Here is a 24,230-nt window from a genome sequence, read left to right on the forward strand (position 1 = left end):
GATACTTTTAAGTTGTCGTCTACACTTAAGTTTTCCTTTGCTGATTCACTGAAAAGGCTTGATCAAAATATTTCAACAAAAATGGTACTGGAAAACCTATGGTCCCTTCTTGAATTACTTGTACTGATCCTAATATTGTGCAATCGGAATTGCTAAAGTTTTTTGATCTTCAATTTAATATCTGAAGAGTATCATTCAGAGGTAAAGAATCCTGTAATGAACAAAAATTGTACTCTCAAAGCCTGCCTAACATAGCTGTGGGAGAATATATGTATTGAAAGAGACATCAGTTAAAAACTTCCTTGAACCAAACCAAACCGAACCAAACCAAACCTGTTGCTGTTGAGTTGATTCTGACTCAAAAAGGATTATATCTAGTTCTTTTCCCCAATTCCTATGAAGTTAAACTTGAAGGTGTGCCATGGATTGAATTGTGTCCCCAAAAATATGTGTCAACTTGGTTAGGCCATGATTCCCAGTATTGTGTGGTTGTCCTGCATTTTGTTATTGTAATTTTATGTTAAAGAGTATTTGGGTGGGATTGTAACACCTTACTAAGGTCACATTCTTGATCTAATGTCAGGGGAGTTTCCCTGGGGTGTGGCCTGTACAACCTTGTATCTTACAAGAGATAAAAGGAAAGGGAAGAAAGCAGAGAGTTGGGGACCTCATGTCACCAAGAAAGGAGCACTGGGAGCAGAGAGCATCCTTTGGACTGGGATACCTGCACAGAGAAGTTTCTAGTCCAGGGGAAGATTGACGAGAAGGACCTTCCTCCAGAGCCAACAGAAAGAGAAAGCCTTCCCCTGTCGCTGACACCCTGAATTTGGACTTCTAGACTAATAGACTGTGAGAAAATTAATTTCTCTTTGTTAAAGCCATCCACTTGCGGTATTTCTGTTACAGCATCACTAGATGACTAAAACAGAATTTGATACCGAGAGAGTAGGGTGCTGCTCTAACAGATATTTCAAATGTGGAAACAGTTTTGAAACTGCATGGATAGAAGACTCAGAATGAAGTGAGGAGAACTGTTAACACCACAGAAGGTGCGGGTGATGAGAAATAGCAGCAGAGGACTGGCAGCAGCAGCAGAGCCAGGAGACCAGCACCAGACAGGACTGGAGATGAACCTCAGAGCAAGAAAGCTGTGTGCCTGTGTGCAGAAGGCTTCCAGGCCAAGTGGGGTTACTCCAGGCACTTATCAGTGGAGCCACAGAGCTTTGGGACACTTGCCCCAGCAGGACAGATGCTGGTGTGAGCCCCGAGGAGCCAAGAGGCCAAGAGGCCAAGAAACCAGGAAACAGAAGCTGAAGAGACAAGGGGCACAAGAAGTTTCCTCAGTCTCAAAAGGTATGGCCATGACCTCAGGGGTTTCAAAGGGTGGAGCCATGGCCTCTGGAGTTTCTAAGGGTGTAGTCGCCACTCAGATAGACTAGAGGATGGTGTGTCTAAAGCCCAGGGAGCAGAGTTGTTGTCCCAGTGGGCCTGGAAAGCAGAGCTGAAGCTCAGGGCTGTGGGGTTTCCACTCAGAATCTGAAGAGTGTGGCCAATACCTACAGTCTGGAGGGCAGGGCCGTTGTGTAAATTGGCTCACAGAGCAGAGGATTATTCTCAAAGCCTTGAGGGCTAATGTAATGCATTCCACTGACTCATTTGTTGCCTGTTATCTCTCCTTTTCCTCCAGTTTCTCCCATCTATAATGGAAATGTCTAGCTTGTGCCTGTTCCACCATTGTACTTTGGAAGCAGATAACTTGTATTTAGATTTCAAAGATGAAGAGGAATATTTGGATTTTGGACTTGGAGTTGATTTAAGACTTTTGCTATGGTATGACAGGGTCAGTGTGTCTTACATGTAGCAAGGACATGAATTTGGGGGGCCAAAGGGCAGAATGTCATGGATTGAATTGAGTCCCCCAAAATATGTGTCAACTTGGTTAGGCCATGATTCCCAGTATTGTGTGTTTGTCCTGCATTTTGTAGTTGTAATTTTATGTTAAACAGCATTAGGGTGGGATTGTAACACCCTTACTAAGGTCATATCCCTGATCCAATGTAACCGGAATGTCCCTGGGGTGTGGCCTGCACCACCTTTTATCTTACAAGAGATAAAGGAAAGGGAAGCAAGCAGAGAGTGGAGACCTCACACCACCAAGAAAGAAGCACCGGGAGCAAAGTGCATCATTTGGACTTGGGATTCCTGTGAGCAGAAGCTTCTAGTCCAGGGGAAGATTGATGACAAGGACCTTCCTCCAGAGCCAATAGAGAGAGAAAGCTTTCCCCTGGAGCCGACACCTTGAATTTGGACTTTAGCCTACTAGACTTGAGAAAATAAATTTCTCTTTGTTAAAGCCATCCACTTGTGGTGTTCCTGTTATAGCCATACTAGATGACTAAGACAAGGTGTTAAATCTTGGATCCACCTATCACAATTCAAGAGGGCCATGCCCTTGTTTGGACTAGTCAGCCCTCTGGAAACTTAAAATTATCTTCAAATGTCCCTACTGCCAGAAGCAGACAACATCTGAGGTAGACAGCTAATTTCAAGAGCACGGAACAAGACCCCATGCATGCTGCTGAATTTGTGGACTTTGCTTAATAGTTGTAACTATCCTTATGCTCTTGGCCTTATCATACATCTATGTCCTTATTTCCTGGTAGTTTACTCACCATGAAGGTCCAGCCAGGCCTTATTTTTCCTCAGCGTGTAAAGTCTATTTGTAATTTGTCTGCTACAGAGACTTAAATAGTTGATGACATCATAGATGGGATGTCATCTCAGCAGAAGTCTTTAGAATCTCTTGCTAAAGTAGTCTTAGAAATAGATAACTTTAGATTTCTATTAGCACAGCAAGGAGGATCTGTGCTATCACTAATAACTCATGTTTCATGTTTCACCTGTATAAATACCTCTGGAGAAATGAAGCAAGGCATTGATAGAATTCTTCAGCAAGCTACTTCGTTAAGCTCCACAACTCCCCTGCCTGATTCTCCCTGTTAAGACATTTTTAGTTGGCTACCTTCCAGTACTGGCTCCCAGCTTTGTTTGATATTACAAACTAGAATAATAATTTTTAATCATCATGTTTGCTGTTATTGCACTAGTTAAATGCATGATGAAATGTATGTCTAATGCCTTTAATCAAGCCAGAAATTCTATTCCTATGAAGAAAATTAAAAAAAAAAAAAAAACTTTTCAGGTGAGTTTGACTTCACTCCTTAATTTCGGCCCTCTCAGAATGGCAAGTTGTTCCTTTTGAATGTGGCCCTATATCTCTCTCAAACTCCAGTATACAACATCAGTGGTATGATTAAGCCCTTGCAGAAGAGGAAATACTCCTCTGTGAGAAATTACTATCCTTAACGTGACCTAAAGAATCTGCTCAACCTGAAGATGAGGCTCCTAGAAATGGCAAGTGGAAGAGTTAACAGTGATCAAGGCATCACTTTCATAGAGATTCCTGATCAAAAGGGGGGAATGTGTGAGAGTAAACTAAAATTTTCAGGCACCTGACATGAAAATATGCCTGAACTTAGGTCTGAGGCCATCTCCATTATGATTATGAGTTTAACTTCTGCTTTAAGAATGCATTTTCTAACACCTATTAACTGTCCACTTTTTTTTTTTTAATAACTGTCCACTGTACCTATACCCTGCAAAAAACTTAAAAAAAAATGTGTTTATCCCTGCTCAAGGATGGGGCAGTTGTTCTTGTGACCACTGCATGACATGTTCCAGGAAGAAGGTCTGCTACAATCCAGGAAAAACGTTAGCACAAATACATGTCACAAAAGCACATGATGAGCTTAAGAAATGTCATGTTCAGAAATAACTTAGCTGATGTTAAGCAAGATATTGTTGTGGTCACACAGTTATTTCATTATATAAAAACCTGCTGCATCATCTGAGCTTTGGAGCACATTGTGGTTTCACTTTGTGCTGCCCAATTCATGAATTATATCTCCCTCAATAAAACTCGTTGCTTTTGCTTTTAATAGACTGATATTTTTCCCTTTGACAGTGTCCAGCAAAGACCTGAGGATATGTCCCAGACCAAAAGAATCACTTAGCTGACTCACAGAATTTTGAGATAAATGACTATTGTTTTAATTCACTGCATGCTGATAATTTATTACCTAAAATGAACTTACTGATACATATCCACAATTAATAAGAAGGTGTATGCTCAGAAGAAAAAACAGTGGTTCAAACGTATACATCTAATTTTTGAAATGTGTTACATTGTCTTTTCTTAACAAAAGCTGTACCATAAACTGATTTTGGTCCTTGGGCTGGAAATGTGACGATTTCTGTACTTGATAATTTCAAAATCTTTTGTAGTTCTTTTTTTTTCCTAAAGTTACCATGTAACTGCTACACTTTTGAACTGCAAGTGAACAAATTCTACTTACTGAGTTCAAAAATAAAATAGCTTTAAATCAATAAGATAATGGGTTTAAGCTATGTTGTAGAAATTTGTATATATAAAAACAAAATGAATTTTCTCTAATATATGCAAAATAAATACAATTTTTCTTTAAACCATTAATTCTATCATCTTAACTATACAATTTTGTTTGTGTGTATAAGGACATACCTGCTGGACATATTCAATCCTTATTATTAGAGAAGTAGGTAAATACAACTCTGGGAATAAATTCCACTGACTCAAGTTAACTGGAAACTTTCTTAACAATCACCTACAGCTATCAGCTTTTGAAATATTATTTTACTTCAAGCAGAATAGCTCACACTATGATAATTTCTAGAAAGATGGATTCAATCATGAGCTATCCTTCTTTACTCTAAGAAGTAATCTTAAAGAGGGGACAATCCTAATAGCCACTCCTAATTTCATCTACTATGTGAAAAATTTAACTGAAATTTACCAAATCCCACATTTGGTAACCAAAGTAGGGGGATGTAAAAATAGGCTCACATCACCCAAGGTATCTACTTAAAGTTTGTTAACATTCTGATATTTCATAATCACTAACAGATAGTCTTTTTAACAGAGTCAGCCTCTGTTATACTACTTGATATTTTGACACTGATCACCTTCTAAAATATAAAGAGTATAGAAGTGATTTGTGAGAGAAAAAATGTATGGTTACCATAGGAGCAAATATGCAGTAGAACTTGTAATTTTTTTTTTTTTTTTAATGTAGGACAGTCTCTACGTTTCTGGGGTAAATATAACCAGCTTTTCATAATAAAATGGAATCACTAGGACAGATTAACAGTAATGGAATTAGGGTCACAAATTTATTAGTAACTGAATTCACAATAGAAAAGGGATACTAACTACTAAAGAGAAATAGATTTGGAGGGGATGCTATAGATAGAATATGAAAGGATGAGTCAGAAAAAAATACCTTCGTGTTTGTTTTTTCTAAATGAGAAATCCTGGTGAGAAGCCAATGCAACTACAGAGAGGATAAAGAGAGAAAATTATAAGTGAAACAACATACTGACTTTGTTTTTCCTGAATAAAAGTACTGAACTTCTCTCAACAACATAGGTACTTTGAATTATTTTTCCAAAAGTGTTGACTGCTTTTATGCTGCTACCAAATTCAAATATTTACATCCTTTGTTTTCAGACTGACAGTTTTAGTAGGTTAAATGTATGCTAATTAGTATTGAAATTCCTCTATGAGTCATCTAAAGAGCTTATAATAAAACACAGGCTGAGGTTTTACGTAATACTTATGAATTGTAATGACATTGCAAAGTCTTTCATATTAAAGGAAAAGTCTGCCTTGACCCAAATTCCCCTTCAGCTACTGTCTTTTCCCTCTATCCCTGCATAATCAAGTTGTTTGAGTTGTACTCTCTATTCAAACAACTTCTCAGTCTTTCAAACATCAAAAGGTCCTACCCAAAAATATACCTCCTCTCGCTTTACCTCACAATGAGCTTTATTTTTCTTTACAGAACCTATCATAAGTGTGGTTGTTTATTGCCTGGTCCTTTCGTTTGAATAGAAGATCCATGAAGACAAAGCCCTCCCGCCCCCTGTCTTTTTTTAAACGGTTGTGTCCTCAGTGCCAAGAAGAATAGGTGGCACACAGTAAGTAGATGCTCAAAAAATACCTGATTAATAAATAAATAAATGAATACATGGGTGAATGTTTCAGCTATTTATTTATTTTTTTAACCTTCCACTAATTATTTCATGAAAAGCCTAGGTCTTTCCCCAAAACTCCAGCAAAACTGATTTTGGCAATATCATCCATAAATCACATGTACCCACCCAGTGCTGTCAAGTTTATTCCGATTCATAGAGATAATCAATGTAAATCCTTATCTTTCTGAAATTCTCCAGTCTTTGACAGTGCTGATCACCCAGTCTTTGAAACATGTTTTACCCATAACTTTTGGGATGCAAAAGTATCCTGATTTTTTTTTTCTATCACCCTGACCACTCTTTCTTAGACTTTTTAATTCTAAGAAGCTTTCTCTACTTATTCCTTAAATGTTGATGGCTGTCTTATCAGTTTCCATCTCTAGGTCCTCTGTTCTTTTCACAGGTATTCTTTTTTTTTTTTTTTAGGACTTTATGTTCTGGGGTAACCAGTATATCATAATGAAAACATTAAGACATTCAGCAGATATATCCATTCCCTGGGCTTCAAAACCATCTGCATGATTATGACTTCCAAATATATCCTTTCCTTTCACCTGATCCTTGACTTCTTAGCTATAGGTAAACAGAATTTCACAAATTCAATATGTGAAATGCTGCACTCATTTTCTGCTTCCCAAACTCATGTAGAAAACCCTGGTGGCATAGTGGTTAAGAGCTACATCTTCTAACCAAAAGGTTGGCAGTTCAAATCTACCAAATTATGGCCTTGGAAACCCTATAGGGCAGTTCTACTTTGTTCTTTAGGGTCACTGTGAGTTGGAATAGACTTGATGGCAACGGGTTTGGTTTTTTTGTTTGTTTGTTTTGTTTAAACCTGTGTATCCTCAATTTACAATATCTGAGTAGATGAAACCCAGTTTCTCAGGTCAGAAACTAGGATGCTTCTTCTTTATTCCTCCCTTCTCAAAGCCGCTTTTCTTCAATACTTGATAAATCACCAATAATTAATTACATTTTATGAATATTTATTTACTCTTTCCATCCCCTTGGACTATGGTGACACAGGCCAAGATCATGTCTGGCTTGATCTGCTACTGCTGTTGTTGATAAGGGCCATCAAGTCAGTTCCAACTCATAGCAACATGTACAACAGAATGAAACACTGCCTGGTCCTGTGCCATAATTACAATAGTTGTTATGCTTGAGCCCATTGTTGCAGCCAATGTGTCAATCCATCTTGTTGAGGGTCTTCTTCTTTTGTGCTGATCCTCTACTCTACCAGGCATGATCTCCTTCTCCAGGGACTGGTCCCTCCTGATAACATGTCCAAAGTATGTGAGATGAAGTCTTGTCATCCAACGAACATTCTGGCTGTATTTCTTCCAAGATAGATTTGTTCATTCTTCTGTCAGTCCATGGCGTATTTAATATTCTTTGCCAACAGCATAATTCGAAGGCATTGATTCTTCTTTGGTCTTCCTTATTCATCATCCAGCTTTCACATGCATATTGAGGCAATTGAAAACATCCTGGTTTGGGTCAGGCACACCTTAGTCCTTAGAGTGACATCTTTGCTTTTTAACACTTTAAAGAATTTTTTTTGCAGCAGATTTGCCCAAAGCAATGCCTTGTTTGATTTCTTGACTGCTGCTTCCATGGTCATTGATTGGGAATTCAAGTAAAATGATCTGCTACAAGTGTTCAGATTGTCCCCCTGCCTTATTTTCCTCCAATATGTTTTCCCTATTTCAGTGACAGTAATCTTCCAAAAGAACAAATCCTCTTCATTGCTCTTAGTATAAAGTCCAAGTCCTTAAGACATCATGCAAGACTCTGCAGAATCTGGCAGCCTCAGCCTCACTGCTGGCCACACCTTTTCTCCCTCCAAGCTCTGGCCACAGAGACCTTCATTATTCAGTTCATAGACTTTGCCATGCTTTTTCTCCATGGTTTTTTCTCATCTGTTCATTTTTCTACACATTACTTCCTCTGTCTGTAATACTGTCAGTTTTCCTCCTGATAAATTCAAATTACTTTCTGGATTTTTTTTTTTTCCCCAGGTAAGTATGGAGTTCCAGGGTGGTGCAAGTGGTTAAGAGTTTAGTTCCTAACCAAAAGGTAGGCAGCTGAAATCCACCTAGAGGCACCTCAGAAGAAAGGCTTACTAAGACACACATGGGGTCACCATGAGTTGGAATTGACTCAATGGCAAATAGTTGTAGTGGTGTATGCATTGCCTGATAGCCAGGTTAAGATAAGGTACTTTTCTCATATTCTTATGAGTCCTTATGCTTCTCTTATCCTAACACCCATCATATTTATATACTTATTTATTTATTTATTTATTTATTTTTTTGCTTTCTCAGCTAGATAGCAATTTGTGTGAATTTGTTTATCATAGTAAGCCAACATGTTGATCACTTATTTTGTCTCTCTTGATTACATTAATATACTAGATATTTGAGTTGTAAAAATTTGTATTTGTTACTAGTTTACTGGATTGCTTGGACAGCATTCAGAGGAGAATTATGCCACCAAACATGAACAATTTAATAATTCCCAAGGAACTCTAGAATAGTCTCTGATAATAGAGAATTTCTGCATGAAATAAATATGGCAATGTTTGGCATCAAATTTCACAGCACCATCCAAAAACTTGAAACTGAGGAGTAGTTTGGGACTTAGACACAAGGTGGCTTGTCCACAAGTCCCCTGGAGAGGGATGCAATGTCCAGTGCCCACCTGTGCAAACCACTGGCTAACCTGGCTGATGCCTTCAAATTTGAGGATGTGAAATGGGGACTTTTTCTTTCCTTTGCTCAGGGTTATGTGCTATTGTAGCTGTCTGTGGATATCAAAAGTAAGTATTAAAAATTATAAAAAGCTAAGGAGACTAAGGTATGTTAATATATATGAAGGGAGAGAAACACACATAGGGAGAAAGAGAGAGATGGATGGATTGTGGATTAGACACAAGAGAGCCCAAAGGAAAGCAATGTTCTCTACTGAATGAAGTGCACAATCCTGAGCAAGTCAATTTCTCCAAGATTCCACACATAATATAGGAATGTAAGTGATGTGAATACTGATTGCAAATGTGGTAAAGTGTTTTGTGTTATATGACATTAGATGCTTTGGGAGTTAGAAGTACAAAACTGAATGAGGAGCTATTTGAAATAGCTATTTGAAATAACAAGGCTACTGAAAAGTAATGAGATCTAGGTTTAAAATCATGAAGGAGTTTTTTTTGCTAAGAATAGTATGCATTTGAGAACCTCCTTTCCAGATATGCTGCAATGAGAAGAGTATATCTTTGACTGTAGCATGTATGGAGTAAAAATATTTTTTTAATTGGGATCAAAACACAACTTTTTCTAAGCAAATATAAAAGAAATTGTTTTCTTTCATTTGAAAATTAAAAATAAAGAGGATTAGAACATCATATAATCATAAAATTTATATGGTTCAGAAGGTATAAGAAAAGTTAAATAGTTCTCCATCTTTGTGGGGATTAATGTATAAGTATACACGCGATGATGATGACAGCTCAAATTTTATGTTGTTTTTTAATATATTATCTTAAAACATCTATGGATTGTTTATATAAAATCCCAGTACACTCTGTGCTTTCTCCATGGGTTCTACCTAACAGCAAGGAAACAATTATCTTACAAGAAAAAAAATAATGGCCAAGTAGTTGATTTTCAAAATGAAAATGCAGAAGAGCCTTTAAAGATCTAATGTTTCAAATACCTTGTCCCAATAATTAGCTTCAAAATATGAAATAAAAAGAAACTAAGGAAAAGTATCTAGATATTAAAGCCATTGCCATTAAGTACTGGTATTCAATAAATATTAATGATGTCCTTACATGCAAGACCATATAAGGCTGAGAAAGAGTTAGCTGAAAGGTAGGTAAGATAAAGTACTTGTCCTAAAGAAATATCTAACCTAAAAATTACATTTAACTTCCCCTTATTTTCTCACTCTTTAAAAAATTACTTGAAAATATAGATAAGTTGTATTTAATTACTATGAGCATTTTAAACTTTTAGGGCACTGGTTTTCTAATATTTTAATGCTACAGAAGCCACATATGACATTAGAATTGGTTTAACTAACATGTTATGCTAAATTGTAAAGCAAATACAAATTGGACACATTCTCAAAACTCCTAAATATAACTTATGAAAGGGTAGTATTGCATGAAATATATAATAAAAGTGTATACCTTCAGATGATATAACAACCCTCTTTCTCTATATGGGAGGTGTTTTAATAATATAAAATAATGGATCTGAATACAACTTTATAAGCATTCGATTCCCCCAAATCTCATTAAAATGAATGGAATATAGCAATGCGCTTAAGGTATTGCTGCCCATAATATCACTCTTCTGATAAAATGATGAATGTTGAATTAATGTTTAAAAAATATGGTCTAATAGTATTCAAGTATTAACCTGAAATGTCTGTGAAGATACTAATTTCTTGATTACTCAAATGTATTTGTCTCTTGAGTTACAGATATGACTCTTTCAGAGGAGTGACAAAAACATCACATACTAAAAAATTAAAGGACTGTCAATTTGGGGCTAGTGGGCCTAAAACTTCAGTTCTACTCATACATTACTGTTAGGAATATTTATGGTTATAATTTTCTTCAGAGATTAAAAAAAAAAAAACAAAAAACTTTCCTGAAGATATGATTGTCATGTTAGAACTCTGAAACAACTTACATATTTGGAGACTGGGCCAAAAGGGTTATAACACTTTTATTTCTATGGCACTGTATCAACCTCTCTAAAATATCAAGTTAAAAATAACAGAAAATAAAACGGTCTTTGAAATGAATTAAATGAACACACTATCTTTAAGTAGTACTATAATGGATTCTTTCAGAAATAATGTGTTTACACTAATGTAATATGGTTTTTTTAATATAAAAAACAGAAGTCATTTAAAAATATACTAAAATCTAATAACTAAAAAATTTTTTTTTTTTTAATAACTGGTGGCCAATAATGGCAAGTTAATGGTTTTATTTCATAATCCTTTCATTCATTCAATCGATAGCTATATACATAAAATACTTGGTTAGGCACATTTGTATAATGATGGGTAACTCAAACTAACTCCTACACTATTACTTTTCTTCAAAACTATTTTTCAAAGTTCTTGAAATCTTCACATTTTCCAGTGTGTATGCTGGTGGGCAGAACTTTAATACAAAACTTATTTGGTTTTCTTGTACTGAACATATATAGTCATTTTGTACTCTTCTTGATACTGATGTGGAAAAATACAGAAATTTTTTCAAACTTAATTATGGAATTATCTTCAATCAGAGAAAATTTCTATAAAAATTTACACAGTGTTAAATTATTTTAAAGTACAGCTATTTCCTTAATGAAGAGTTATTTGGAAATTATGAAAGTTACCCTGAATCCATAACTCTGCATGCCAAAGAAGCACTTTAAAGATGAAAAAACATTTTCAACATGATCATCGACTCTAATGAATTTCTGCAAAGCAAAGTTTTTGAAAAGACTTGAAAGATCATTGCAGTTGGAATATCATCTTCTTTCATGTATTTATATTCTCAGAAAAGTATGATTAGAACATCTATAAAATAATGGATATTAGCAGTAATTAAATCCTATTTCACATATAGTGACTAACTTGAATAAATTCATTTGGGGTTTATTTTCCAGTAAGAATAAAATTTTAAATTTATATTCATATTACAGATAAAAGGAATTTATTACATCCAAGTATTATTTGTAAAGCCTTTAAGTATAATGTTAATCACTAAAAATATAAAAAAAAAAGATTTATTTTAGAATGTAAGTAATAAAAATATAATTTAAGTATAAATTAGTAATGCTAAAATTTGACAGTCCTTTTTTTTTATGATGCAGTAAACTACTTTAGTAACATAAAATAATCTTATTTGGATTACCCAAAATGAACCCCAAGGAAATCTGTCATCATTCGTAAAACAAAAAGGATAACTACCAAAATGTTTAAATCTTGCACTTACCAACCTCCACAACACTAGAACAGTTGGGATCTGTGAAGCCATCTGGACACTCGCAGGAAAAGGAATCATCAGCCAATCCTGGCAAACAGATACCACCATTTGCACACGGATTGGGATCACAAATATCACCTGAGGGTTAAAGAAATAGAGACTTACTTTTTTTTTTTGGTCTTGGACACTGAAACTTACTATTTCTCATACCCACGGATGTTCCTTAGACAGTCAGTCGTTGTACTGAGATAGACAGATAAAGTATGCAAGACCCATTTGAAACCATGTGCTTTTAAGAGAGATGGTATATACCAGTGCCGTTGAGTTAATTCTGGCTCATAGAGACCCTATAGGACCGAGTAGAACTGCCCTATAGAGTTTCCAAGGAGTGCCGGGTAGATTTGAACTGCCAACCCTTTGGTTAGCAGCCATAGCACTTAACCACCACGCCACCAGGGTTTCCCAGATGGTACATGGCCAGGTAAAAATTAAAGTTTATAATTCAAAGAAAATGTTCTACATCCTACTTTGGTGAATAGCATCTGAGGTCTTAAAAGTTTGGGGGTAGTCATCTAAGTTACTCTACTGGTCCCTCCCCATGTGGAGCAGGGGAGAATGAAGAAAACCAAAGACACAAGGGAAAGATAAGCCCAAAGGACAAATGGATCGCAACTACAACAGCCTCTACCAGACTGCTTTCAGCACAACTAGATGGGGCCCAGCTACCACCACTGACTGCTCTGACATGGATCACAACAGAGGATCCTGGACAGAGTTGGAGGAAGATGTAGAACAAAATTCAAACTCACAAGAAGACCAGGCTTACTGTTCTGACAGAGACGGGAGAAACCCGGAGAATATGGCTCCCAGGCATCTTTTAACTCAGTACCGAAGTCACCCCTGAGGTTCACCCTTCAGCCAACAGTTAGGCCCACAAAACAAAACAAGACTAAATGGGCACACGAGCCCAGGGACAAGGATGAGAAGTCAGGAGGGGACAGGATAGCCAGACCAATGGAAATGGGGAACTCAAGGTCGAGGAGAGATTGTTGACACTTTGCAGGATTGATAACCAATGTCACAAAACAATATGTGTATTAATTGTTTAATGAGAAACTAATTTGCTCTGTAAAATTTCACCTAAAGCACAATTAAAAAAAAATTAAGGTTTATAATTCAAACATTTCATATTCTAAATTATTAATTCAGTTTGGAGCTTTTTCATTACATGTGAATAAAATGTTGTCTAATTTGTTAAAGAAGATTGACCTAGATATCTCTGATTTTAAGAATTACTTCAATAAATAATCAGAACAAGTTGCCATGGAGTCAACTCAACTCACAGCGACCCCTTGTGTGTCAGAGTAGAACTGTACTCCACAAGGTTTTCAATGGTTAACTTTTTTGGAAATATATCACCAAGTCTTTTTTCTAAGGTGCCTCTGGGTGAACTCTAATCTCCAACCTTTTGTTTAGCAGCCAAGTGTGTTAAACATCTGTACCATCCAGGGACTCCTAAAGAATTAAAGTGGGACCTAAAAGGTCCTCTCAGCTAAACAGGAGGGCTTCTTGAAATCTTAAGGGTATTGTCTCAGAGCAGCCTGACACGTCCAAAGCGGTAGTGATAAAACCTGGAGTGTAAAGTGGGCTTCAGTCAGAATGTGGGTGAAGTTTTACTACACAGAGAGAATATGAATCAGATTTATAAAAGCTCATACAGATTTTAAGAGAGCTTCATAGACGAAAGGGGATCCCTGGCTGGTGCAAATGGTTAACACACTCAGTTGCTAACCAAAAGGTTGGAGATTGAAGTTCAAGCAGGGGCACCTCAGAAGAAAGGCCTAGTGATATGATTCCGAAAAACCAGCCACTGAAACACCCTACGGACCACAGTTCCACTCTGACACACATGGGTCGCAATGAAACAACTGGTTTTATAGATGAAAGTGCCACCTCCTGGACTAAAAAAAAAAATGAGATTTTTCAAGATTTCAAAAGGCATTCGGGCCCCAGTTTCCTATACTGTATTCCTGAGGAACTTTATACATTTATAAGAACTGTCAAATGAATTATTTCACCTGTACCCCAGATTGACATTTTTTACATTTTAAGAAAATGAAAATACTAGTTTAAGTTTTAGGCAAATGAATATAGCAAGTCATTAGCCATACTAAGATGATGGATAAAAATACTACATTAACAATAGGACAAATCTTAGAGAATGCCTTCAAGTGAATGAATAAATGAATGAGTATATTTTTGGACTATCAAAGGATTTAGCATGGCTGAAACATGGAGTGCATTCTGGCCCCGATTATCCTATTATTACGGGGAGTGTTTGAGGTCCTAAGAAACCTTTCTTGGCATCTGTCCTGCTCTTTCTACATAAAAGTAAATCTAGTTCCTTTTCTACCAGGTGTGTTTACCAGTCATATAATGCTTCTGTGGTCAAAATGATACAGGGCTCTCTGTTCAGTTTTCATTATATTTTGTAGATTCCAGCTGTTGTTTAGCTGACTTGACTTTTCTCTCCTGTCCTTGTACATTTTGTTCTTCTTTTTGTTTATGTCTACTTTTTTTATACAATCTAAAACTTGTGAATAAAACAAAAAACAAATCAAACCCATTGCCTTCGAGTTTTACCTCATCATTGATGTTTACTCTCAGTGTCTTTTTGAAAGGCAAAAATGAGGTACCGGTTTGAACAAAATTTACAAGGTAGGATCAAGATGACATTGTGACCAAACTGAGGTGGGAATTGAGGGGAAGTAAGGAATCTGAGTTGATTTCTAAAGCTCTTGTTTGTATACTAGCAGCCAACTTTCATAAGGAAATAACACTGGGTTTAAAATAACTGTTGTTTGAGAAGTCTCTGGGACATCTGACGTGTAAATGTTCAATAAGGTATTGAATGAACAGGTATGGTACTGAAGAGGTTTTGCTGCAACATGGATTGGTAACTTTGAATGTAAACGATGCATTCCAGTGACAGTCATTAGAGTACAGTAGAAAAAGGACAGAAGAGGGGAGAGGAGAGTGAAGATGATAGCTTCTTTGGCATACCAAGTAAGTGAGAACAAAGGAAGAACAGCATTCAAAGTAGAAAAAGAAGGAAATTAGTGCTGAAAACTACAACATAAATATTCAATTTACTCAATTAGGGTTTAGTATGTCAAGTTCTGCTTGAGATTAATAAAGGTCCCCAGGTGCAAATGTATTAGGTGAACAACGCCAGCAGAAAGAAAAGTTATGGCCCTGAACGTGAACTAGAGTTTGAAGAACAGAAGCCCCTCAGACATAATTAGGGTGACCATAGGGCCAGGTTTAAACCTGTTGTACCTATGCTGAACTATTAATAGCATCCCTGAATCATATGGATTCTCTGGAAAGCAGATGTTAAGACAATATAAGTAGGGTGTGATAGTTTTTGAGAAGTAATGCCTGAGAATGATAAAATGTGGAAGAAGCGGAAATGGACAAGGAAGCCTTCATTCTATGATGCAGCTCGGAAACCTCAGGAAAGAAAGTGGGAATTAGAAGTAGGATTGATCAGGGAGAGTCTTCAGCAACCCAAGGAGGAAGCTTCAGAGAAAAGTGTACCCTTTTTAGAGGAAACCCCTCTATGGCAGACATGGACAAGCACGGGGACCCTCATCATGTTCCATCAGTGGATGGGGGCTGACCAGGCTGACTGAGGTGCTAAGCTAACATGGAATCCTGCCTGAAGCTGCTACAAACGGAGGTTGTCAGCTAACTGCATTCCTTGCAGCTGAACAGCATGTCCTTCTTTGAAGTGGTATCAGGGCAGAGCACCTCCATGGGTACCACAACCCCCTTTCACTCTCAAAAGTGTCCTGGTTTGGGCAAGTTATACAGTTATTTTGCTCAAAACCATCTTATCTTAGCCTGTTATTTTCTGTCCACACCCATTATTTCAGTAGGTAGTACAGAAATAGGCTGATGTCTTCAGTAGAAACAAACTTCAAGGTTAGAATTCCATGTCTAATTAGAATGTACCAAGGAGTCTTCTAAGTCCCTGTAATTTCAATTAATCTCAGGAAGCATCAACTCAGGTAAGAAATCGTGATTAAATTGCAAAAGACTCCTGGACTTCATATCAGTGTTTTTGTCTCTCTGTTCCCCAGTGGATATGTTAGTAGAGTCTTTTAAATCTAAGAGGGCAACCAGTACTAGAAGGAAGTCTGAATATAGGAAAATAGGACAGTACAAGATTTCATAGTTCTATATGCTACCGTCAGCAGGCTCCTAAAATATACCTCTGCACAGTGTAATCTGTGAGCAACGTTAAGACTTGATGTTTCCTGGCTGGCTGGCCTCACCTACTTTAGACTAGGACAGATGCGTTTAATTTGAATCTAACTATGTTTTATACTCCACCTGCAGTTTATGGCAGACTCGGGCAAATGAAGCTGATGTTGATTTTCCTTTTGGCAATAGAATGAAGCAACTATTTTTCCCAGAGGCAAGAAATCACTGAAGGCTAAATTTAACTGTTTGCCTTCTCTTTCCACCTGTTCTCCAGAGTTCTGATCAGACTGGGATGAGTCTGCAGGTATTCAGGGATGGCTTTATTCTTTTCACTGACCCTCTTCCTATTGCTAGTCACCTCATGTTCAAAGGGATTCAGGGACTGTCTTACTTCACTTAATTATCAGTTTACAATCCATGATCTTTTAACTTAGATAGCAAAGTACTATGCACCTATAGAATATTGTATAGCACTGCATAAGATAACACACACATACACACACACACAAATAAAATCTGTACCTTTATGGTTGTGGTTGTGCTTTTTCCGTGAGCTCAGTCTATGCAACAACATCTAATGCTATGTGAGGGAGAAAATTCTACATTGGCAGTGCTCTGGGAATAAGGGGAACAGGACAGCTGATTTATGTCATTGACATGGAAATTCTCAGATGGTTATGTGTTCAGTTTTCTTTATATGTTAGTGTCTGCATCTAGTTCACAGATCAGAGAATCGCTGATTCATTCATCACACATTCATGTACCAGCAACAAGTTAAACCTTGGGAGTACAGTTGAGGAGAAGACATATAAGATACCTGCCCTCTTAGAGCTTATATTGTAGTGGGGGAGATCGATAATGAAAAGCTCACAAATAAATAAGCAAGGTAGTCACCCACTATAATAAAAGGCATGAAAGAAAAAAAGCCAGATTGATGAGAAAGACAATGAATAGAACTGAATATTTCAGAAAGAGAGTCAAGCAAAGCTTCTCTGAGGAAGTACCACTTGAGCTGAAACTTGGCTATGAGCATGAGCCAGTCATGTTAGAAGCTAAGGAAGAACATTACAGGCAGAGGAGACAAGTGTGAAGCTCTAGAGAGAGTCAAGAGAGTGATGAATTCAAGGAATGGAAAGGAAGCCAGTGTAATGAGTACACAATAACAAAATGTCACTAATTGTTTTTGTCAACAACACAATTCTAATAGAAGCCAATTTATAATTTAAAGCTCCATATCTGATCCTCTGTCCTCCTAATAATCAAGGGCATTGCTGCTAAGCTTATCCTTTATATGTATCAACTACCTACTGAAAACATATTGTATTTGCATGTTGATGTATTTATACATTAATTGATATTTTTACATACAGTATTAATGTGTTTACACAGTACTGTGAATGTATTAATGCATTTACATAATAATATAATATATTAAGAATTTATTTGAATGACTCCATACTTCTCCATTTTCTCTGTTCCTTTAGGCAGCCACCTAGAATATGTCTGCACCCTCATTTTTGCCCCCCTCTATTTCTGTAAACAAATTTGTATACAGATGCAAAATTAAAAGCAAAAAAGCGGTAGTGTATCACTCAAGCATGATACTTCACAAATATATGATTTAATTTCTTCAATATCGCCACAAATTAGATGGTAAGAATATTGCGATACGTATGCATATGTGAGGAGATAAAACACAGACCCTTTAAATTCATCCTCCATAGTCATGACAGTGCAGATCTGGGCATTACAAATTTGTCTTCAATTTATTGCTCTCCCATTGAACTTGGCAGCTATATTCCTACCATTTCATTAAAAAAAAAAAGAACAAAAATAAAAACTTTGCCTTCAATTGTACAAGTCAGAATTTGAACAATGTGTGAACAGAATACTTGGCAAAATGAGCCAACTTTAGTACACAAGTGAGCAATAACTCTAGTTAAGATGAGATAAAGTTCGTGAGAATCTGCATACTCAATGACTACAACTCACAGAAAATGTTAATATCCTTTGACTTACTGCCTGAGAAACTGTGCAGAACAAGATAAATGTCACTTTTTGAATCAACAATGGGTCCCTCAATTTACTTGGGTGCTTCTTGAGAGACCACTTGTATTGAATACAGGCAGTCCCCGGGTTACAGACAGGATCCGTTTCTAAGTCTGTCTTTATGTTGAATTTGTAGGTAAGTCAGAACAGAAACATATAGTTCTTGTTTAGCATCAGTTAGTCAAATGTCTGTCTTAGCATATAGTGTTTATTCTACCTTTCCATGCATATAAAATACTTAAGAAATACTGCCAAACCACAATGTTTTCATGAGCATCACGAAATATTACCTACATTCGTTATTAAGAACCATTGTTATTTAACTCAAATTTTTAATATAATAGCAGCCTGTTTTTATGTACGAGTTGTCTACAAGTCAGATGTTCATAACCCAGGGATTGCCTGAACTGAAATCTCAGTTGTTGTGTATTCTACTGAGTTTGATACATGGATCTTTATTTTAAAGGCTTCTCTCACAAACTAAAGCTTATGAGTGTGGCCATTTTAAATTTCAAAAAATTTACAAGTGAAAAAGTGTGATCTGATACTCGTTTTCATATGTCATTTAAAAACAAATTCTAGTTGATACTGTACGCCATAATGCAATTAGTAGAAGTAGAGAAGGAAATGGGAAGACAAAAATGCCAATAGGAATGTTTATCTGTACTGTTAGGATCTGACACTTTATTGGCACATCACTGGGCATCCTTATAACAAAAGACCATATAATTTTGGTTTCAGTGGAGCCCCAAAATAACCACATTTAGCCACGGAAGACACACATCAAATAAAGAAATTTTTTATATTCAGAATTATTTAGAACTATGCTAACGGTGATTTAGAACAGGGAGTCTCTCGACTGTTAGCCAGTGGTTTATTTCACTATTTTTGAATGTATTTTTCTTTTTAGATAACTTTCTAAATGCCAAAGGCACACTGGACTGTGGAGAATTAGAAGAAAATCAGGAACAATAGTTCAGTGTTGACTATTTGAATTTTACATCCTAATAGCTTCAATCAAGGCAGATGTCATAAAAAGACAAAAATATTTTGGGCGCTAGCATTCTGAACGAAAATCTTTTGGCACATTTTGTATTTAAAAAAAAGTTCTGTAGAGTCCCTTAAAATAACAAAACTTGGCGCTTTTAGAATTAAAAGGATCATTAGGGATGATCTAACCCAGTGCTTCTCAAACTTCGTTGCATGTTAGAATCACTTGGAGAGCTTCTCAAATTCCTGATGCCCAAACTAATTAAATGAGAATCACTGGGGGTGGGACCCAGACCTCAGTACTTTTTAAAAAGCTCTTTCTCAAAGATTTTAATTTATCAAAAGAGAAGGAAAAATAATAGCAGAAAATAAGAATAGTAAGAAAGGAGGGAGGCAGTGGGAAAGGGAAGGAAAGAGGAAGCAATGGGGGAAGAAGTTAGTTTGTATTTTCCTGCCTTGAGTTGAGAAAGGGGCAAATGAGGGAGGGTGTTTATCTGACTAGCTTTCTTTGTTAGTGCAGTACGAGTTATGAAATAAAAGTTCACTTTCAGGCTACAATGGCCACATCATGAGGTTAGGGAGAATAGGATAACATAACAAAACAAAACACTGAGTTGATTCCGGCTCATAGCAAACCAGTATGAGAGTAGAACTGCCCCATACGATTTCCAAGGCTGTCAATCTTTATTAAAGCAGACTGCCACAACTTTCTCCCACGGAGCGGCTGGTGGGTTTGAACCATCAACCTTTCAGCTAGCAGCCAAGTGCTTTAGCCACTGTGCCACTAAGGCTCCTTAGGAGAATAGGATAGCTACTATTTAATATTAACATATATTGAATACTTACTAAAATAATCAGTTGAAATTTTAGAAATTACAAAAAAATTCAACCTTATAGTAGAATTCCCGAATACTTTTTTGACGACTTCTCTCTACCTATGAGGAAGTTATTCAGCTAATAATTATTGAAGCCCATCTATGTGTCATTAAATGTGATGATGTGATCATTGCTGAGCATACGATGGGGCCCATGACAGACAAATACGCGTTAAAGTCTTAGAGGACACACAAGTGTGTGACTAGGCAGTTACCACTGGACATGAGGGCTCTCTGAGAGGAAGCACATGGTGATAACATGCCACAGAAAGAGGGCAGGCACCAAAGGCATACCTGTTAGGCAAGCCTTCCCAGAGCAGAGACTAGAAGATTCTTGGAAACCAGCCAGGCGATGAAGTGGGACAAAAGATTCGAGGTAGAGGGAACAGTATGTGCAAATTCTGAGAGAAGAAATAAAGCATGTGTTTAAGAAACAGGAAGAAACTCAGCTTGACTAGAAAGAAAGGAGTAAAGAAAACATGGCAAGAGACAAGACTGAAAAATAGGCTGAGGTCAGGATATGCAGTACCTCTTAGGACACTTTCAAGGAGTTTGGGCATTCTTGAGTATAAAGAACAACTGTTTTCTGCTGTAAAGCAGAAGAGTGACATGATTTGGACATTAGATAATTCACCCACGCAAATCTGAGTGTGGCAGGCAAGTTAGGAGGCTGTAAGGGTTATTCTGACACAAGGAAATTCTGGCTGTATTAGAATATCCAGAAGAAATGCAGAGAGGTAGATTCTAAGAGATATTTTGGGAGGCAGAATTTACAGGTCTCATGTTTGACTAGATGTGATGGTAGAAGTAAATGAAAAGAACCAAAGATGAAACCCGTATTTCAAAATTCAGCAGAAACCTATGCCTTTTATTTTGATAGAAACCACAGAGTAAGAATCAGATGTGGTGTGGGGTGAAGAATCAGTTTTAGAGACGCTTGGACTAAAGTGCCTATGGACACCCATGAGGAGATAGTCAGTGAGAAACTGGCTTTATGAATTCGATTATGGAAAGGAAGATTTGGGTTAGAAATAGAGAAATTAGCATAGATACGATGATTAAATCATGGGAAGGAAAAAAAAATTCTGGGAGGAGTATATGGAAAAGTGTCCTGTAAGTGGACACATATTCCTGGACCGTGAACTCTCTGAAGTTTGTAACCATTTCATCTTCTTACCAAATTCTTCCCTGTACCTAAAATTTTTTTTTTAGTGTCCAACATTTTAAACATGAACTAAAAAATCCTGAGAAACACTAAAATTTTAAAAATGAGCTGAAAATGGAAGCCATTTAGAGGCAAAAAATTTTTGAAGAAGAAAAGGTGTGTGAAGTTGCAGAAACTAAAACGAGGGTATTTTTCAAGAGGGAGTTTGAGCGCCAGTGTCGTACATCACGAAGAGCTCTGATTAATGAACAGCTGAAGTGTTGATTCATTTTAGGAAAGGTGATGTCCTTGGTGACCTGGATAAGGATACATTCACAGGAGCAGTGCGGGTAGACGCCAGTCTGGAGCGGTGTGAAAGAGTGGGTACTTAGAAATAAAGTCTGCTAACAATTGTTTTAATAGTTAGACTAAGTATTAACAGCTTGTTATACAGAATATACCATTGTGCTTAAGAGCCACAGTTAGGCAGGCCAGACTTGGGATCCTGCTCCGCAGCTGCAGAAAATAGGAGGCTGCCTGCAGCCTGAAGAAACAGAAAAAAGATGAAGGGAAGCACTGAGAGCCCTGTTAAGTTTGGGGAAAAAAATTTCTAACGGCCCATGTACCTAACCGTGCATTTGTTAAGAGCTCAAGAGCTGGAGCAAGCTCAGGCCTGGGGTAGACAGCTGGTCCAGACTTGAGGTTTTACCAGACAGGGGTGGTGAGGGTCAACAGTGCACAGGAAAAAATGACACATAACAGCTTCTGATTTTTTTGAAAAAAAAAATGCATAAAGTAGCTTATTGAATGTTATACTCTCAGATTATGCAAAATTGCAAACCCAGTGAGTTGTTCTTTCAGAGACTATTGCAGTTCTTTTGCTGATGGCAAACGACAAGCTAAGAGAGAGAATTTGGCTGCTGTATATAAATTATGCGGCACATCAGGATGGTAACACTCGGTCCATCAATCCTTGTCAACAACACAAACTCACACTGACTATAAAAACAATCAGGTGACACACAGAAGATAAAAGTCGTTGCCATGTCCTGCTGTGGAAGTTTCACAAGGTCTACTTATTTAGGCCATGAATTTTGGATTTTCTGACTGTAAAGCTGGTCAAGCACAATTGAAAATAACCTTCAAGGAAAATGAGTCTAAAATAAGTCTACTAAATTGACCATTTATTAAGCATAATGACCCAAAGGAAGAACAGGACATTTGGTAATCTCTGGATAGCCCATTTTATGGAGTTTTTAGGCAGACTGGATGTGTCACAATAAAATTACAAAAATAAAATTGTGAAGCCTAGTTTTATATTTATCTCTAATTTTGTTAAAAAGTCGTCATTTAAGGCAGCAGTAGAATCATTTACTTTCAAACTACATTATGTAAAAAACTATATTTTACTGTTTTGAATTCAGTCTCAAGTATTTATTGTCAAGATTTTAAAGTCAATCATCTCAGTACATAACATGTTTATAAATGATGACACCAAACCTGACTGTGTACATTTATCCATTTGGTGGCTGGAGGAAAAAAAAAAAAGCACCACAAATATCAAAAAGGGTCCTCTTGCAACTAAAACTAATCAGTAGACACCCAGTAAATTAATGGAATGGAAGTCATATCTAAAACGTCAGATTTACATCTTAATTAAATTTTGTAAAAAGAAAATGATGTCATGTTCACCTCTTAGAGAAATATTTTCACATAAAAATGCTTAATAAAGTAGCTACTGGATGCTCTAATTCAAGACAGTCTCCAAAATTTCAGAATTTAAATCTTTTATCCTCAGCCTAAACAGCCTTAAGGAGCAGGAACATTAATCACTTTGAGAGGGAACCCATCTATAGAGATGCTTACTGATAAACATGAGAACAAAGGAGCTCTTGAATTCTTTTAACAAACATGGAATCTGTTATTCAGATTTAATGGCTAGATGGCCAATGTGTTTTCCTAATGTGAGAGAGTGCCTAACAAGGAAAGGCAGCTAAGCAATTAACTCAGCAGAAATCAGAAATTATGCGTGTTCTTGCTGTCCTCTTGGTTTTCAACAGGTATCAGGTTATTGCTGTTAACACTCCAATTAGCATCTTTACAGGGAACGACTTAATTTTAAGAACGGAAGCAAAGTGCCCTTTCTTCAGAGATCCGGAAGCCTTAATGGAAGTCCATTTAGAATATTAGTGCTTTTATACTAAATGGACCAGGGAAGTACTTAGGAAGTGGGACTCTGTTACCCCTCCGGCCTGTCAAATAGAATTATGACTTGCTAAAAAAAGCTATTAAGCACAGAAATGGACAACTCTTTGAGAGTATGAATTCATTCAGAAACCCATTGCTTCTATCATATCAAAAGTCTCAGTTCTACATTGGATCACACACTGTGAGGCCTTACCTGGTATTGAGTCTTTGCATCTCTCCTGCCCTCATTTTGTGATCATCTGATACCTTCCAGCTCATGCCTAGTGCCTAGATCAACCCAAACATAAAAAGAGGAAGGTTTTACGCAGCTCTAACCCAATGCTTTGGAAACCCTGGTGGCGTAGTGGTTAAGTGCTACAGCTGCTAATCAAGAGGTTGGCAGTTCAAATCCGCCAGGTGCTCCTTGGAAACTCTATGGGGCAGCTCTACTCTGTCCGATAGGGTCACTATGGGTCGGAATCGTCTCGAGGGCAGTGGGTTTGGTTAGTGGAACCCAGTGCTTAAGTCCCTGAATGGTGCAAAGGATTTGTGCTCAGCTAGTAACAGAAAGGTTGGTCGTTCCAGTCCA

General features: G+C 37.0%; 1 protein-coding gene across 1 annotated transcript in view; it reads right to left on the reverse strand.

Moving 5' to 3' along the window:
• Positions 1-24,230, reverse strand: part of EDIL3 (EGF like repeats and discoidin domains 3) — a 524,672-nt gene that overhangs the window by 378,575 nt on the left and 121,867 nt on the right. The window contains exon 2 of the mRNA XM_010588258.2: positions 12,137-12,265. Coding sequence (XP_010586560.1) covers positions 12,137-12,265 — 129 coding nt within the window. The remainder of the gene's footprint in view (positions 1-12,136; positions 12,266-24,230) is intronic.

The sequence above is a fragment of the Loxodonta africana genome, chromosome 2, assembly GCF_030014295.1.
Source record: "Loxodonta africana isolate mLoxAfr1 chromosome 2, mLoxAfr1.hap2, whole genome shotgun sequence".
Classification (NCBI taxonomy): domain Eukaryota; kingdom Metazoa; phylum Chordata; class Mammalia; order Proboscidea; family Elephantidae; genus Loxodonta; species Loxodonta africana.